Genomic DNA, 16,515 nt, shown 5'->3' with positions numbered 1-16,515 from the left:
AATAATTATGACGAGTATAGTAAATATGTAAGTGAATGTACCGATTTGTATCATATCCCTTACTTCGAATTTACAATATTATGTACATATTATCGGGAACTGTAATTTACCCAAATTTAATTTCAAATTTATCTGATTTCACATATGTATATTAGTAGCCAGTAAAAAAATCATCGCTGGCCGTTTTGTATGGCATTTTTGTCAAACCTATGCATCTCTCGTTCAAGCCCACCGTGCGTTTTGTGAAGCTTAAAGGCGCACGCGTGCCTCAACTTTTGAAATTGATGTGAGCATTTGACACCCTTACAATATGAAAAATATCAATATTTATAAAATGTTAAGATAACGAGCGATTTTCATTTATATGTGATTAAAATTTATATAAAGTACATATGAAATCCGAGAAATTTTGATTTTTGCTGTTAAGCCATGACCATTGTACAAAAGTACAAGTAAACGCGCTCTTCTTCTTCCTATTTTTTGACAGGCCTAAGTTTGCTGAGCGTATTGGCGGGGTTGCTAGGTCAAATTAGAATTTTTAAACATTAAAAACTATAGAATATCGACAAAAAAAAAACTAAAATATTATCTTTGGCTTTATAAAATTTACAATAATAAATATTTTTAATATATTTCTTAGCTATACTATAATATGTATTTTATTGAGAAATCTATGCATTTTTACGTAATTTTTAAGGCTTTTTGATACGATTTTCTATGAAATTGAATTATGCCAACCATGTTACAAAAAATCGCGTTTTGGAATCAGGTGATCTCAGCTCTGGATATTTTTTGACAACCAGCTGAGAATGTTTTTACTTATGGATCTGCACTATAGCCATATCAGCTGATGACAGAGCAACCAGCCAGCACTGTTGAAATGAATGGAAAATTGTAATTGTTAATGCCACACACTTAAAATGTATGAATGCAGCAAAATTGTGTCAATACAAGCAAACTCTGATGTAGTTTATAAATATGTAAGCAAACGAAATCAGCTGTTGTTTACGTAGCCATACGAGCATAAGTTATCCTCAATTTTGTGTATCTCATGCCAAGCAGACACGGCATACGTACACGTCGGTGAGTGTCGGCACTATTAGCAAGTGACAAATGTTGAATAGTAGTATTGCTTCAAACTTATATAAATAAGTATGCACTGGAAAAGAGCGGCCATAAATTAAATTTGTTTGGAAGCACCTAATGAGTATTAGTAGAAGCGCGTTCATATAGGGATACATTTGTCATAGATGACTAGATGGGAAACTCTTTTGGGTATGAATGGCATGAATTGGGTATTTTTTAAACAAAAATTGGGAAATTTTAGTTTCCACACCACCATTGAGGTTAGTATTTAGTGTGGGGTTGCCCAATAGCCTTATATCACTCGTAAACACCTACACATATTAAAAATAAGCACAATCCGTATGATATATGTACAATAAATAAGCAAAAAATTTAAAAAATGTATATGTAAATGAAATTATTTAAAACTGATATACATAAGTAATTTAACAATAATAAAGTTATGAACCCGAAAAACATAAGTTATAATTAAAAACATTACTTATTGCGATTTTTTAATATAACACAGAAAGTGGGTAACAAAAAAAAAAAACTCTCAAACAACGAACAGAATAAGTTAAAGCAGATTACCTTTAATTTTTGTAAAATATCTCAAACACAAATTCAATTCCCCTACCTACGTTTTTCAACCATAGACATAAGACTAATTAAAAGTAGAAGTCGAAAAGGATACACCGAGCTTTGGATTCTACAAACTCACTTCAATTCAAATTATTACATTTCAATTGAATTAGTTTCAGGACAAATAATTATAAACATTTCAACACGTCATTTCTCCATTAAGCAAAAACGAACTGTTTTCGTCTGTTATTTTTGGCGCGTTTCTTCTGGCAGTCTGCCATTTCGCCTATCAGCTGTTCAAAATCCCATAATGTGTGAGTGCTGCCAAGTTTTGAAACGTCCTCATGGGCGCGCTCTCTCTCAAAATGAAAAAGTTTCCCATCTTATTATCTATGCATTTGTTGCTTCAACTCGTTAAATGCGATGTTCGTGCTCTGTCAACACCCTTTGTGTTCTTGTTCTTCTCAACGTGGTTGTTGTTTTTGACTGAACAAAAACTGAAGAATTGCAAGCAAAGGAGTTGCAAAGTTCTTATGAAACTTGCCTAATATCAGAAAACAGAGGTAGCCACATTGAAAATAGTTAGCTATGCCAGTTTTATGAGGCATAGCCATACTCGCTAGCGCGTATCTTGCTCGATAATTTTCTTGTTGCTTTCACGTGCAAATATTTCGTCAAACAAGCAGAGCGAGCAGAGAAGTAGCGAAGCGAAGGCGCCTAAAGATATATTTAAACATACATTTGTATATGTGGACCAAGACGAATTTATTACAGGTGACAGCAAACTCATATAAGTAAAACCCTACATGTATTTGTTGTTGCGTTTGGTCCAACCATCACGTCAAAATCAGCAAGCAAATGTAAACATACGAATGTAAACATACCAATACATACAAACAAAGCATATCATTTTGACGTAAGCCATACCTACGGTGAAAAATTCAGCTGGGTGAATGCTGTCACCTTAATAAATCCACCTTGATGTGGACTATATGCTCAAAGCAAAGCAATTTGACAATAGTGGGGTTGATTGATTGGCTGTTTACATCAGACCAGGCCAATGTAGTGTTTCATTCACATATTTAAATTTTGCTAAGATCATATTCATGCAGAGAAATTTGTGTTGTTTTAACTTAGCGAATTCTCTTTTGATGTTGTCCGTGTCGTTCATATAGGGAAACTCCGTTGCTTATAATTGCTTTAGTTTTTAGTCTACAGCCAAGAACAACATTGAGAAGAATACAAACATAAAGCGAGTTACATGAGCAACTTAATGCTCCTCCCCTTTCCTCGTCTACCTCTCTGGACGTATACTCAACATACAAGCCATTTAAACGAATACCCCACATATTTCATGCCTGGGCCTATTCCAATTGATAAAAAAGTACTTTGTAGGATTGGAAGTTTTTACTTCGTTCAGCTAAGCAACTGCTTTAGTGAAAAATTTGAGTTTAAGCATAATCACGAAGAAGGCAGAAGAATTAAAATCAGCAAAGTCAAATACATATTTTCTTATTATTTCTTCATTTTTGAATCGTTTAACTCGCTACTGATCTTTGGAAACAAAGCAGCTGTCAGTAATATCCAACAGTGAAACGTTTGGAACTGGTGCAGCAAAAATGTTGAATTTTCTCATCAAAGTAAAAAGTTTTATTCACCACAGAACTTTTCCACTGATTGGCATAGGTGCTGTGTGTGAACCTCTTATTAGGATTTGTGATAGCGTATTTATTTGGGTTTATAGCTTCACCCGTTTCATTCCATTTCCAATTTCGTTCACTGTGCTGTTCTCGATTTCATTAATGTGGTATTTTATGAAGTTTAATAAAGGCGTGTGTCGAAAATGAGTGAATGTTAATAGAAAAAAAGAGATCTGATAGTATTGAAAATGTAAATTAATATTTAATGAAAGAAATTAAAGTTTTAATGTATTTATTACCTTAAAAGTATGGGCCAGAGCAGATATTGTTAAATTTGGCGATCACTTTTTGGAATTTGAAGTGACGTGTAAAGGCATCGGTGGCATTAAACATTACATTGGAGTATTAAGGTTGAAAATTGTTTATCAGGTGTGTTGGTAGATATTTACTAAAAACAACGCGAATATGTATATAGGGTCATGCTGACGCAAGACATGAAATGTCTTTTACTCCATATAATTTGTGAAGGTTTCATGTAAATCATTATTAAAACTCATTTCCAAGAAGTATAAGCAAATCATCCAATAATTCACAATTGTATATATGTAAGAGCTCAGTGATAAAACTGAGCGCGCTTCCGGAAGTTCAATTAATATACATATGAAAAACGGATTTATCTTTACTTGGTTGTGTATTTGTTACATATCTTCAATTTGCAAATATGTGTTAGAAATACAAAGCGAAATTGCCATGTAAAAAAACATATTCGCATATTTCTGAATATGTTTTGCTTTGTTAAAAGATATCCACACTTTGATAGGTCGTAGGCCGTAACTGCCCCTTTTAACAACTTTAAAAAGAACACCAAATATAAGCCTAAAACAGAGACGCTTAATCACAGCCAAGGTAGCGTATAAGTGAGTAGCGTATAAGTCATAGGCGAGTTAGAATCGGTTTTTTCGATTAGAGCCAGCTCTTAAATTGATCTTGGCCGTACGGTTGCCAAGTCATGTAATTAATGATATAATTTAATTTGAGTTCCGCTGTATCTGTCCACTCTATGTTGTTGTCAAATCAAGTTTTCCTTGTCAATACGTGTTCGTCCTTTTTGTTATGTTATCAGCAGTTGTAAAATACCGTATCACCTGCAAGGTAATTTAGTTACCGTTATCGTGGCTCCTGAGGTTTTCAGCCTATTTACGACTATGCCATTTGATACTTTGTCAGCCATTTCGAAGGCTTCTACATATATTTGTATAATTGGCGGGTGCACCCTTTTTGGGCGTGTCAGTAGTTTACTAATTTTCATTAAGGCCGCTCTAGCAGTTCCAATTTCACGGACTTACTAAATCTGTTAAAACAAAATTTTAAATCGCGCGTCCGGGAAATGCAAAGTGAATCCAAACTTCGGTTAGATGCCACCAAAGGTATTTTAAGACCACTTCAGGTTTTAATGCACACAGCATAACACTAACCACCTCTTCGCATGCCCACTTATACCTGCTCATCTGAGGCTCTTCCCTCTGGCCCCACGCTTTCATTTCTTGGGCCTACCGTTGATGAGATAGACGACGACAATTGCCAATGACTTCAATGCGTTTAGGAGAGTTTTGTTAATCGCAGCTTTCATTTGACCTAACAAGTTCCTATCCCTGGCATCAGACCGCTTACCATTACCAAACCCATTCGGTGATTGTGTAGGTGTGAAGGGGAAAGTGTTGTGCCACCGAAAACTGCACTATTTGTCAAATTACAGTGCAATGCTTGCTTTCACCAGCGATGGAGTTCAAGAGAGCTAATTAGGTAATCAATCTGAAAACCTAAGTTCCACCGCGAAAGATTTTATTTCCAAAGTCTTCTTGTGGTCATTACTCGTCTGTAATATTTCGAAATCAAATTTCCAAACACAGAAAAATAAATAAAGAGGTGGCGTCCTTAATCCATTGTTTTTCAACTTATACATCTCGAAGCTCCTTCAATGACTGAACTGAATTTGCTTGATCCCATACGCTAATGGTTGCTTGATATTGGCGTTCGGCAAAGATATTGATTTACTTGTGATCAAAAGAAACCAGCTATCTCCAATCCTTCTCACTTTTTTTTGAGAGAGCATCGTAAAAATTTTCTCAATAAATCCATGGGAAACTTATTTACCACCTGGAAGAACAAGGTCAAACACTTACTGGAAGGAAAAGTCGTCGACACGCCAATTCCGGCTGCAAGAAGGTCCGCAAGTCGCTAGCCAGTAGCTCTTGGCACAAAGATAAAACAACGTAATGGCGATATTTAAGGCAACCGTTTGGTTCATTTTAAATAATGCAGCGCCCATTCCCGAGGAATAGTGATACGCCGTGGGATTAGAGAGCTTTTCAAAACTGATTCAACAACAACAAAAGCAACGTTCCGGATTTATATCCGACCAAAGACTGTCACTTCAGCAGCATTTCCCGTATATGTATGGGGAATGTTTATGCTACCACAATAACAGGAATAAATTACATACAGGATGGTCCATATAGTGTTCTTTTTTTAGTCACATCTGACTACTATCTTCCTCTGCAAATCTTGGCAGAAAGTGTATAAAGATATTTCCACGGTATTAATAGTTTTACGATTTTACATGTATTTTGTTTTTGCTTTTGGTATTCAGATTGTCAAAGCAAGCTGATTATGTCTAAGGCGGATGAATTCGTTTCGGCAGAATTGATTTATTTTCATAGCAAAGCTGACAAGGCGAATCTATTAAAGGTGGTGTTGGTAAATCAGCTGAGTTTTTTTTTTTTGCGAATTCATTATTTGTTTTCTAGTTTCTCAATACTTTGCTTTGACAATCAAAAGTACAGAACATTGTTGTTGGTCTAGTGCCACCACCTTCAATGAACGCGCCTTGATTACTGATGATTGGATTCAAAAATGCAAATAAAATTTTTTATAAATACCGGAAGATATGCCGCAACCCATTAAGCATGCCGCGGTTATTTGTAAACGACTGAGGAATTGGATGAGGTACAGGGATACATTACCAAATAAACGAGCAATTTGTATGGCTGGTTCATAAACTATTCACAAAATTGTTGACAGGCGCTTCTTCCGTTATAATTTAATATATGCTGGACCAACGGAACTAGGAAAAATGGTCCATTCCCATATCAAAACGATATTTTTATTACAAGTTTTTAAAATTAATTTTCATAAAAATATGCCAACATAATTCAAAGCTAAAGGAATAATTAAATGTAAATCAAATTAAAATTTAAAGGAATAAAATGTAAATCAACATCTCAATTTGACAACCCCGAATACAAGACAAATAAAAAAGTCATATCAGCTGTTCTATCAAGGCGGATCTATTAAAGGTGGTGTCGGTAAATCAGCTGATTTGTTTTTTTTTTTTTTTCGTTTTTTAAATATAAGACCGTAAGAAACTTTAGTACAGATACAGATTTCTTTTTGTACATTTGTAAGTTTTAGGAATTTATTGTCCTTTTCCAATTTTTTTTATATACTACTACTATTTCACAAGCGTATAATAGCCTGCACTGTGATAACCATATGCCCACTCCGCGCACGCGCTTTCGCGACACTAGTTTCGACGCATTTTGCACAGTGGAATTAGTTGCGTTCATTTGTTCTATTACAGAATAGCGCCCGACATAAAACTGTTTTGGCATCAGCTTGCTTTGAAATGTTTACTTTCACCCATGAAATTAATTTTATGCAACCAATTTCATAATGTCAATTAGGCTTAATTTCAGCTTCTGCAGTAATAATAATATATTTTTTCACACAGGGGATGTTTTTTTCTCCATATTTATTCGCAGATATATTGCAGCAGTTGATGACGCTCCACAATGGGGAAACTACTTTCTAAAATATTTGGCAACAAGGAAATGCGGATTTTAATGCTTGGTCTAGATGCCGCAGGCAAAACAAGTATCCTTTTTGCATAAATTTCTATTCAACCCATATTGGTTGAAATTACAAATAATTGTATGGAAGTACCTAAAACATTAAAATATAGATAGTATACTTCCTAGGTAAGCATATTATGATGAGTTAGAATGTACAGCCCACAAAACAGTTTAACGGTGTCAGATCGCAGCTTCGACGTGGTCAATTAACATCACCGAGACGGCTGACAACTCGATTATCGAACCTCGCGCATAAAATATAAACTCGCGAAACTCAATTTCCGGCAGGAAAGAACCGTTTATCATACCTATGTAGCACCCACCATTGTCTGCCACACTCTGAGCATGCATTGGCGTCAGTTTCGCTTGTTAACATAGCAGTCGGTATGAAAATCCGCTTCGTCAGAAAATATGATTTTGACTTATTTTCAATAAACGCACTCTTTGGGGTTCATAACATTGACTTTAGAAACAAGTTATGTAAATTTCGCACGGTTCAAGCTTAAAACGATCCATTACGTTCCGCGGAAATATGATATTGACTTTATGTCAAGATTTCAAGTTCAAAATTCCGTTTATTCTATGAAAAAACATTAAGACGAAATTTGATTATATTAGGCCTCTTCTATTTGCCACTTCTCTGCTCGCTATTGACTAACTTTCCGCACTTTTTCCGGCTTTTATTTATGAGAACTTAACTTTGAGGTGACAGAAAATGAAAGAATAAAATACTGTTACAAATATTTGGTAAAATACGTGTTTTTTTATTTTCCATATAGTATACAGGGTCCGCCATATAACTTTACGGAATTAAAAATGCTATAAAAAAGAAAATACTCAATATTTTTCCAAAGTGTTATTTTTTCTTTTTTGAAGCACAATCCTTCCGGTTAATGATGGAACACATCTTCATCCATATGGCTGCCTCGGCTAGCCATGCACCATCCCATACGATCGGTCCAATTTTTCAACACATTTTCGATTGTATGCGGCTGTATTTCAGCTATGATATCGCGTATGTTGGTCTTCAGTGCATCAATTGTTGCGGGTTTGGCTGGTTGCGGTTTTTGGTCGGTCACGCATTGGTTTGTCAATAAGCAACCCAGTTTCTCTTACTTTTTTCGCAAAGTAACGCACATACGCTTCATTCGGTGCTTTTCTTCTTCCCATTGCCGTACATAATTTTCGTACACATTCTGCAACATTACCATGATTTTCAAAGTAATGTCTCAATATTTCCCAGCGTTCTTTGAGCGTATACACAACCATTTTCGTTCAGCGGAAGAATAAAACTAATTTTCTGTCAAATCAGATTACAGCTAAATGTTACCATTCTTCAAATAATACCTAGTTCAAATCCGTAACGATAGATGGCGGGCCCTTTATATGATTATATATGTAATTGTCGCGTATACCCTTTCTGGGTGTTTACAAATGGAGGGACCTACAGTTTCAAGTCGACTTCGAACGGCAGAAATTTTTTCATGGCAGAAATGTACTCGGAGGTTTGCCATTGCCTGCCGAGGGGCGACCGCTATTAAAAAAAACTTTTTCTTCGTTTTGGTCTTTTACCGAGATTCGAATCTATGTTCTCTCTGAATTCCGAATGGTAGTCACCCACCAACCTATTCGGCTATGGCGGTCGAACATCACCTATCGGACAAATACTATGAAACCACAGAAATAATTTTTTATTTTACTGCACTGTGCAATTAAGGGTAAAAATTTAATATACCAAATTCCCATCTGTGAAAATCTTCAGAAGCCGAAAGAAATCAGAACATTTTTAGAGCTATGAAAACGCAGCAAAAACTAAGAACTTGGTTGGAAAATATTGATGTATCTACGATATCGAGTTTACCTTACAAGTTGAATTTATTAGTGGGGTACAAAATGTACCAGAAAAAATTTTTTTTTTTGAAAATTCCTTAATTGCGAAGGTTGTGATTATAGTATAAATTCTATTCAAAACCTAAATTTTCGACGTTTTCCTTAATAATTATTGTACATAAAGCAATTCTGTATAAGCTTAAATTGGGACAGTCTGTTACGACAATTCCAACGGTAGGGTTTAACGTCGAGACTGTAACCTACAAAAATGTAAAATTCAACGTGTGGGATGTGGGCGGCCAAGATAAAATTCGACCCCTATGGCGGCATTACTACACAGGTATGTTATTAATCCTACACTTTGTTTTACACTAATAATCAACGTATTTGCTTGTAGGTACGCAAGGCCTAATATTTGTAGTTGATTGCGCTGATCGCGACCGGATAGATGAAGCGCGAACGGAACTTCATAGAATAATTAATGATAGAGAAATGAGAGACGCCATTATTCTGATATTTGCTAACAAGCAGGACCTTGCAGATGGTAAGATTTCTTGCTTACTTTCTTCTCTTTCACATTAACTTTAAAACTGTTAATGAATACAGAGCTGATAGATTAATTAAACCATGTCTTTTGGCATCGGAATTTTATGACAGATATAGTGTCTAACACCTAGGGAGGTATCAATTAGAGATGAGCGTGAAGTCAGTTTGACTCACGTTCCCGCACGCTCACAAAATTTTGTTTTTTAATCATGCACTTCGCGTATGCTTCTTCACGATACTTTTTTTTTACCATTGAAATTTGATTTATTAGGTTGGGGAATTAGTTAACGGTGAATTTACAGAAGACTTTTATTTAAACAAAGAACAATAATTATATCAATAAGTTAATTAATAATATATTCGCTGTTGCTGTTTACAACCTCTTCCCACCTCTCGACCAATATGTTGATGCCAGTCTGGTGTCAAAGAAGTTGTTGAGCCAGTTTTTAAGGACCTCTTTGTTATCGAAGGTAACGCCCTTCATATAGTTTGAGAGGGAGTGAGAAAGATGGTAATCGGTCGGTGGGATGTGCGGAGACTACGGTGAATGTTGAAGGACCTTCCATTCGCGCTATTGGAGTGCGGCTTTGACGACTTGTGCAACTTGGGGCCTGGCGTTTTCGTGAAGGAGGATGGTTTGACCATGTCGATCAGGTCTTTTCAGTCGAATAGTCTCATTCATTCAATGTAGAGCTCCTTGTCGACCGTGAGCGCTTCACAGTACACCATTCCCCCCCAGTCTCACCAAACACATATCATGATTATTCGGATGAAGATTCGGCTTGACACTCGGCTTTGATGTATCTCCTGGAGCTACCCACTCTTTTCTTTGCTGCATATTGATGTATAGGCAAAATTTTTCGTCCCCGTGACGATTCGGTACAAAAAGCGCTGTTTGAGACCGCGTGTTGCTCGATGGCGGGCGAGATGCTAAGAAGCAATTTGGAGGCGGTTTTTTATATGTGGTAAATAGGGAAATGTGCGAAGGAGGTCAAACTAGTCTTACTAGCAGCTGATGGGCTAGTGCCACTTATTAGGCACTTCAGAAATTTCAGACTACTGATGAGGTCCGGATTTAAATAAAGCAACCACTGGATCCGAATGAATGCAGACCGGCTTTGAACGCCATTCGCATTTAAAAACACGCACTCAGCACCTCTTCACATGCTTGTCTGGCACCCTTATTCTCCTGGTCCAGCTCTAGCTGTTCAGTAGTTCACTTCCTGCTACATCCTACAACACGGTGTTCGTAAACATATATTTTTATCTAAGGAATTGTACCTGTGTGTAACATTATAATATTGTGGCATGATAGAAGGCATTTGTAACATGATAGAAGGCACATACATATGTTTCGGGAGATATAAATACAGTTGCTTACACGAAAATAGCAGTACCAAAAAAAAAAAATTAGATTAAAAAAACAAATCTATGATGTGATTGAAAGTTTTTTTTTTATAATAAAATATAGAAATACAGGGTTAACATTAAAAAAGGAGTGGCCATTGAAGGGGTTAGGGGTAGTCTGAGGCTCGAAAAAATTATGATTTTCAAAAATTTTTTTTTTGCTAGTCAATTGCTTTATTTTACGAAAATAAAAACATAGCATTAATAGGTACATCATGTTTCGACTTGACTTAAGCAAAATTTCAAAAAGAAAAAACAAAAATTAATAATGTAATGTAAAAGCATAGATGTTAAATAATGATTAGATAATGCTAATGATTGCTAATTAGCCTTCTTTTGTGAAATTCTCTAATTCATTAAACAATTAGAATTAGTTCAACTAATTCCCATTAGATAATTCAAATTTTTATTCCAATGGTAAAACTAATTGCAATTAGTTGCCATTGGCAAAAAAAATTGGTTTACCTTTACAATTAGAAATCTAATTGACTTCTGCTAATGCAATTAGATATTCAATTAGTTAATTCTAATTCGAGCTAATTAAATATCTAATTGCATTAGCAGAAGTCAATTAGATTTCTAATTGTAAAGGTAAACCAATTTTTTTTGCTAATGGCAACTAATTGCAATTAGTTTTACCATTGGAATAAAAATTTCAATTATCTAATGGGAATTAGTTGAACTCATTCTAATTGTTTGATGAATTAGAGAATATAAACCAATTGCATCAATTGCTAATTCTAATTGGAATTTAACATGTTTGTGTAAAAGTTACCGCTGTTTGTGTGAAGCCCGTTTCTCCAGAAGTCCCTTGCGGTGATCATCACAAATCCTTGGATATTCATCTAAAACCCATCGGAGAAGAGAAATTAGTTTTATTAATAGATAATCTTGTCCCTGATCTAAGCTTTTTTTTTCAAAATTTTAATTAATAATCAGGACCTCAGGAAATATTTTTCAGATTTTCAAGAAAAAACCGACAGGTAATTGTTAAAAAAAAGGAAATTTTGGAAAAAAAATCCTTCGATCAGGCACGACTTTTTTATGTTTTTCAAAAGCAGTATGAATTTTACTGAAATCTACTAAGCGGTTTTTAAGTTACAGTGATCACCAGTTCAAAACCATAGTTGCGGGATTTAAAGTTTTGCTATCGAGCTCCGCAACGCCCTTTGTTAATTGTTGAAAAACTCAAAAAGTATTTGTCAGATTCGCTTCAAATTCTTACCCAATATTTTTAAAATATTATACTTAAAGAAAATGCAAAAAACAACAATTTTTTTTGAAAATTCTGACTACCCCTAACCCCTTAAGTAACGCATTGTACCTAAGTTTACAAAAAATTTAAGTTTTTAAATTACAGTGCACTCGCGAAAACTCGAACTAATGAAAACCAGCCCTGTCCGAGTTATCGAAATGTTCGAGTCTTCGAACGTTATGTATTTTTACATATACATATATGTATTCGTTTTAACAGTTTTTATACCCTGCCCATTTTTATGGCATAGTTAATCAAAGAGATTATCTGGTTTCATGTTTTGTAGTTCATTGCCAGTTTATTTAATAAAAAATGTTAGCAAATATGAATGATGATTACAAATTATTAGAAAAAAAAACAGTGATCTTGGTTTGATGTTTCTTATTTTCTACCGCATTCAATACAGCCTTTTCGCGCAGTGATTGCAGCACATTAATTTTCCTCGGGTTAATTTTTTCAGCAGTTGCCCATGCTATAGCTTTGTTGAAAATTGTTACGGCTTCGGATGAACTTATGCGCTTTTGTTCATTTCCACCTGTAGCTTCAACTTCATCTTCGGATTCGCTTTCTTCAATAGCTTCAACCTCTTCAATCAAGTCGTCGTTATTCCAGTCTCTTATTTCTTCTTCTGTGAAAGTAGCCTTAATAAATATTTATTATTGTTATCGTGTATTTTTTTATTTACATCAAAACCATAATTACCTCAGGATGTAAGTGTTCGAGAATTTCGGCAGCTTCTTTTTCCATACTTTTAGCTTCAGCTTCTATTTGCTTTTTCAAGACACTAAGTGGAATGACATCGTCGTCATCGTCTTTCAGGTTTGTAAAGTTTAAAATATTTGTCGAGCATTTCGCCAACGTCTCCTGTCTCAATTTATTCCAAGCTCTATCCAAAAATGTAACAGCATCTCTCAAGCTATTGTAATTTTTTTGAATGATTGGATCAAATCGCAATCATCGGAGAAAATAGCTGCCAAGAGAGAATTTCGGTAATGTAGCTTTGTTATTCTTATTGCGTTTTGATCCATTGGTTGAATCAAAGGAGTTACATTCGGCGGCATAAACATCACCCTAATTACACCATCTGATTTTGAGCTTCGGTACTCCACTGGGCAGTTAAAATGCCTAAATGCACGCGGATTTTCGGCTTTTCCAATGCCAAGCATTTTAACCTTGTGTTTCCCAGTAGCATTCGCACACGCCAGAAATGTGATGCGCTGTTTTTCAGATTTGTTTCCCGGTGCCTGCTTTTCCATTCTATAAACGTATGATTTTCCCGGAAGGAGCTTCCAATATAACCCGGATTCATCTGCGTTGTAAATTTGTTCTGGGCATAGTTCAAGCTCCTGAATTTTAGCTTGTAACTGAGTTTTGAAAGGCTCCACTAACTCTGGTCGCGAGGATAGTTTTTCCCCTGAGATTGAAATCAATCGTATGCCATGCCATTTTTTTAAATTTTGTAGCCATCCATCGCTGGCAAAGAAGGTTGAGCAATTCTCGCCATATTTGGCATGTAACTCCTTAGCTTTCTCTTTCAAAATTAATCCATTTATAGGATAATTCTTGCTGCCTTGTAATTAAACCACATGTAAAGCTTTTTTCCATTTTTGGCAATTCTGAAGCGCGAAGGGTTTTACGTTTTTCGGGTCCCGATAGCGTGTTTTAACGCATTCCAAAATTTTGTTTTCATTTTTCACAATTCCACAAATTGTGGACTTGGCAGTGTTATATTTTTTGGATAGAGCTGTGATACTACCGCCATTCTTGGCCTCGTTAATTATTTCAGCCTTTTTTGATAAACTCAAAACATTTAGTTTTCGTCCCATTATAAAACGCAAATAAATTTGATCTTAACCGCGCAAAATCCCGTGTATCACTAACAAATATCAATCAATTTAAAAGAAAAGTTCCGTAATTAGCAAGAAACCTAGCCAGTGCGGCGCCTTAGAATGAAACAAAAGACGCACATAACGACAAAAATTTGAATACTGGCCGTTACAGCACATGCAAAACGACAGTTTCTCGCATGTTTTTCCATGAAAAAAGAAAATAATTGTTCGAGTTTTGGAGTAGCTACATTTTGTTCGAGTTTTAAAGTAGTCAATGGATAAAAAAAATGTTCAAGTTTCCGAATGTTCGAGTTATCGTGTGTTCGAGTTTTCGCGAGTGCGCTGCAGTTGAATTTCCCAATTTTTTTATTACGGCAGCTAAAGGCGGGGCATTGTGCCCACCAATTTTTCACATCGCTGCTTCGGAATCTTCAGCCACGCATCTTTAACAATTCCCCAAAGTTGTTGATTGTTACTCGATTTGGTATTATGTACAGCTTTTTTAAGTTCGCTACAGATTTTCCTATAAGATTGAAGTCGGGAGATTGAGCTGGCCATTCCATAACCTAAATTTTGTTTGCGCGAAACCAATCCTTGGCTTTCCGTCTCGTGTGTTTAGGATCATTATCCTGCTGGTAGACACTCTTTATTGGCACTTCCTCTCTGCAATATGGCAACTTAACATTCGGCATTATTTCTACATAAATAATGGTGTTCATTATGTCCTTGTCCATTTTGTGTATGTGGCCTGGGCCATAATATGAAAAACATCTTTATACCATTATTTTTGAACCCTTATGTTTAATGGTTTTTAGGGTGTATTGTGGCTTACAAAACTATTTAAGACTCGTCAGTCCATATTTCCAAACGTTTTGCCTTATGCTTTCGTATCTGAAGCGGCTTTTTTCGTAGGTTTCGAGCTACTAATCCAGCTTCCCGCACTCTTTTAGTCTGAAAAATTGAAGTTCACCTCTTTTTTCAATTAGTATGGCTGACTTCATGGGACCTTGGAGTTCTGTGATTGTCTTGCAGGAAAATATTACGTTTTCCTCTTCTTTTTCCGGATTTTTCACAAATTTGGTTGCACTTGAAATCATTTTTGCAGAACATAAACAAAATTTTGTATGACTGTCAAATCTTCCATTTGCTCTCAATATCAGAATCTCGAACTAAAATTTAAAAAAATACACATAGATAATAAAAAATATATTTTCGTCTAAATCGTTGCAAAATTTTATTAATAAAAAACATAACGACGCTAAAAATAACCGTTATTTGCGTAGTTGCCAGATTTATTCAGATAAACTCTATACATCTGAAATCTCTTATCCCTTAAATCGTAGATATTTGGTATTGAATTTTTTTTTTTGCACAAAATGAAAAAAATTCAACAAATCTTCATCAAAATATCAACCTTTTTAATCAGAATTTAAAAAAAATTTCGAGTACAAATTTTTATATTTATATTTTGGTATAATAAGGTGCAAGTTTAACTTGGCTCCAAAGTCGATTATTGACAATTTTTTTTTGCTGGTGGTCTTCTGAACTTTCCCCATGCGAAAAAATTTCAAGCACTCCTTATATAGAGAAAATGTATACCACCGTCAACAGAAAATTTTTAAAAACTTATTTAGTCTCATACGACGTGTCGTACATTCAAAGTTAGATATAATTACATAGTTCATATAATATTTGCCATTAAACCATGTTTATGCTAATACTTGGTGAATTATTTCTTTTACAGCAATGAAACCACACGAAATTCAGGAGAAACTAGGTTTAACTAGAATAAGAGATCGCAACTGGTATGTTCAACCATCATGTGCAACCACAGGAGATGGCCTTTATGAAGGTTTAACATGGCTAACTTCCAATCATAAGTTATGAAAAATATTAAAAACAAATTAGAGAATTCAATATAAGATACACATGCTTACCATGCTTTTTAGCAAACGAACAACAGTAGTAATTAAGAGAAATTTGTAAATTATAATAAAGAAAAATTAGAAGGAGTTTGTTTGATTATATATACGTTAAAGAGATAAGTTACATAAATCATATAATTTGTAAATATATGTTTAAATAAATTTAAATATGAAAAATACAAATGAATGAAAAAGTTGTAAACGAGCCTTCATATATTTTTTGATCATTGTTTCAGTGAAATAGGTTTGAAAATGTTTAGTTTTAAAACCAACCTCATTTCATATACAACCGTAGCTGCATTAAAATGTATTATAAATACTTATTGCGCTTTCGCATAAATTTAACTTAAATAAATACTCTTGTTGCTCAATGAAAGTTGTTATATAACTGTATAGAGAATTTAAGTCCTGAAAACTGTTCACAAACGTTTTAATTACAGAAAGTTTGAATTTTCATATCTACAAATTCAGTCATGTAATCCAAACGGCGAAAACTATTTTTGGGATATTTTTACTTTGAGCGGG

At 34.8% G+C, this 16,515-nt stretch overlaps 1 protein-coding gene across 4 annotated transcripts; it reads left to right on the top strand.

Annotated features, from left to right (window-relative positions):
• Window positions 1-3,448: 3,448 nt before the first annotated feature.
• LOC129245448 (ADP-ribosylation factor 6) lies at window positions 3,449-16,141 on the top strand. 4 transcript variants are annotated; one of them, XM_054883620.1, is made up of 6 exons: window positions 3,449-3,537; window positions 3,595-3,716; window positions 7,078-7,220; window positions 9,213-9,368; window positions 9,426-9,572; window positions 15,810-16,141. In XM_054883620.1, exons 3-6 carry the CDS (start codon window positions 7,139-7,141, stop codon window positions 15,950-15,952), a joined length of 528 nt encoding a protein of 175 aa, XP_054739595.1. In that variant the 5' UTR covers window positions 3,449-3,537; window positions 3,595-3,716; window positions 7,078-7,138; the 3' UTR covers window positions 15,953-16,141. The 4 variants fall into 4 exon arrangements, with proteins under 4 accessions (XP_054739595.1, XP_054739594.1, XP_054739592.1 ...); XM_054883619.1 differs by having other exon boundaries at window positions 3,449-3,716; window positions 7,109-7,220; XM_054883617.1 differs by having other exon boundaries at window positions 3,449-3,716.
• The last annotated feature ends 374 nt before the right edge of the window (window positions 16,142-16,515 follow it).

This window comes from Anastrepha obliqua, chromosome 4, assembly GCF_027943255.1.
Source record: "Anastrepha obliqua isolate idAnaObli1 chromosome 4, idAnaObli1_1.0, whole genome shotgun sequence".
Classification (NCBI taxonomy): Eukaryota; Metazoa; Arthropoda; class Insecta; order Diptera; family Tephritidae; genus Anastrepha; species Anastrepha obliqua.
This window is presented reverse-complemented; position numbering and strand designations above follow the sequence as displayed.

Coding starts and splice junctions, on each gene's coding strand:
- LOC129245448 (XM_054883620.1), top strand. CDS start 7,139: ATGGGGAAACTACTTTCTAAAATATTTGGCAACAAGGAAATGCGGATT. Junction 7,221..9,212: donor AGATGCCGCAGGCAAAACAA/GTATCCTTTTTG, acceptor TTGTACATAAAG/CAATTCTGTATAAGCTTAAA. Junction 9,369..9,425: donor ATGGCGGCATTACTACACAG/GTATGTTATTAA, acceptor ATTTGCTTGTAG/GTACGCAAGGCCTAATATTT.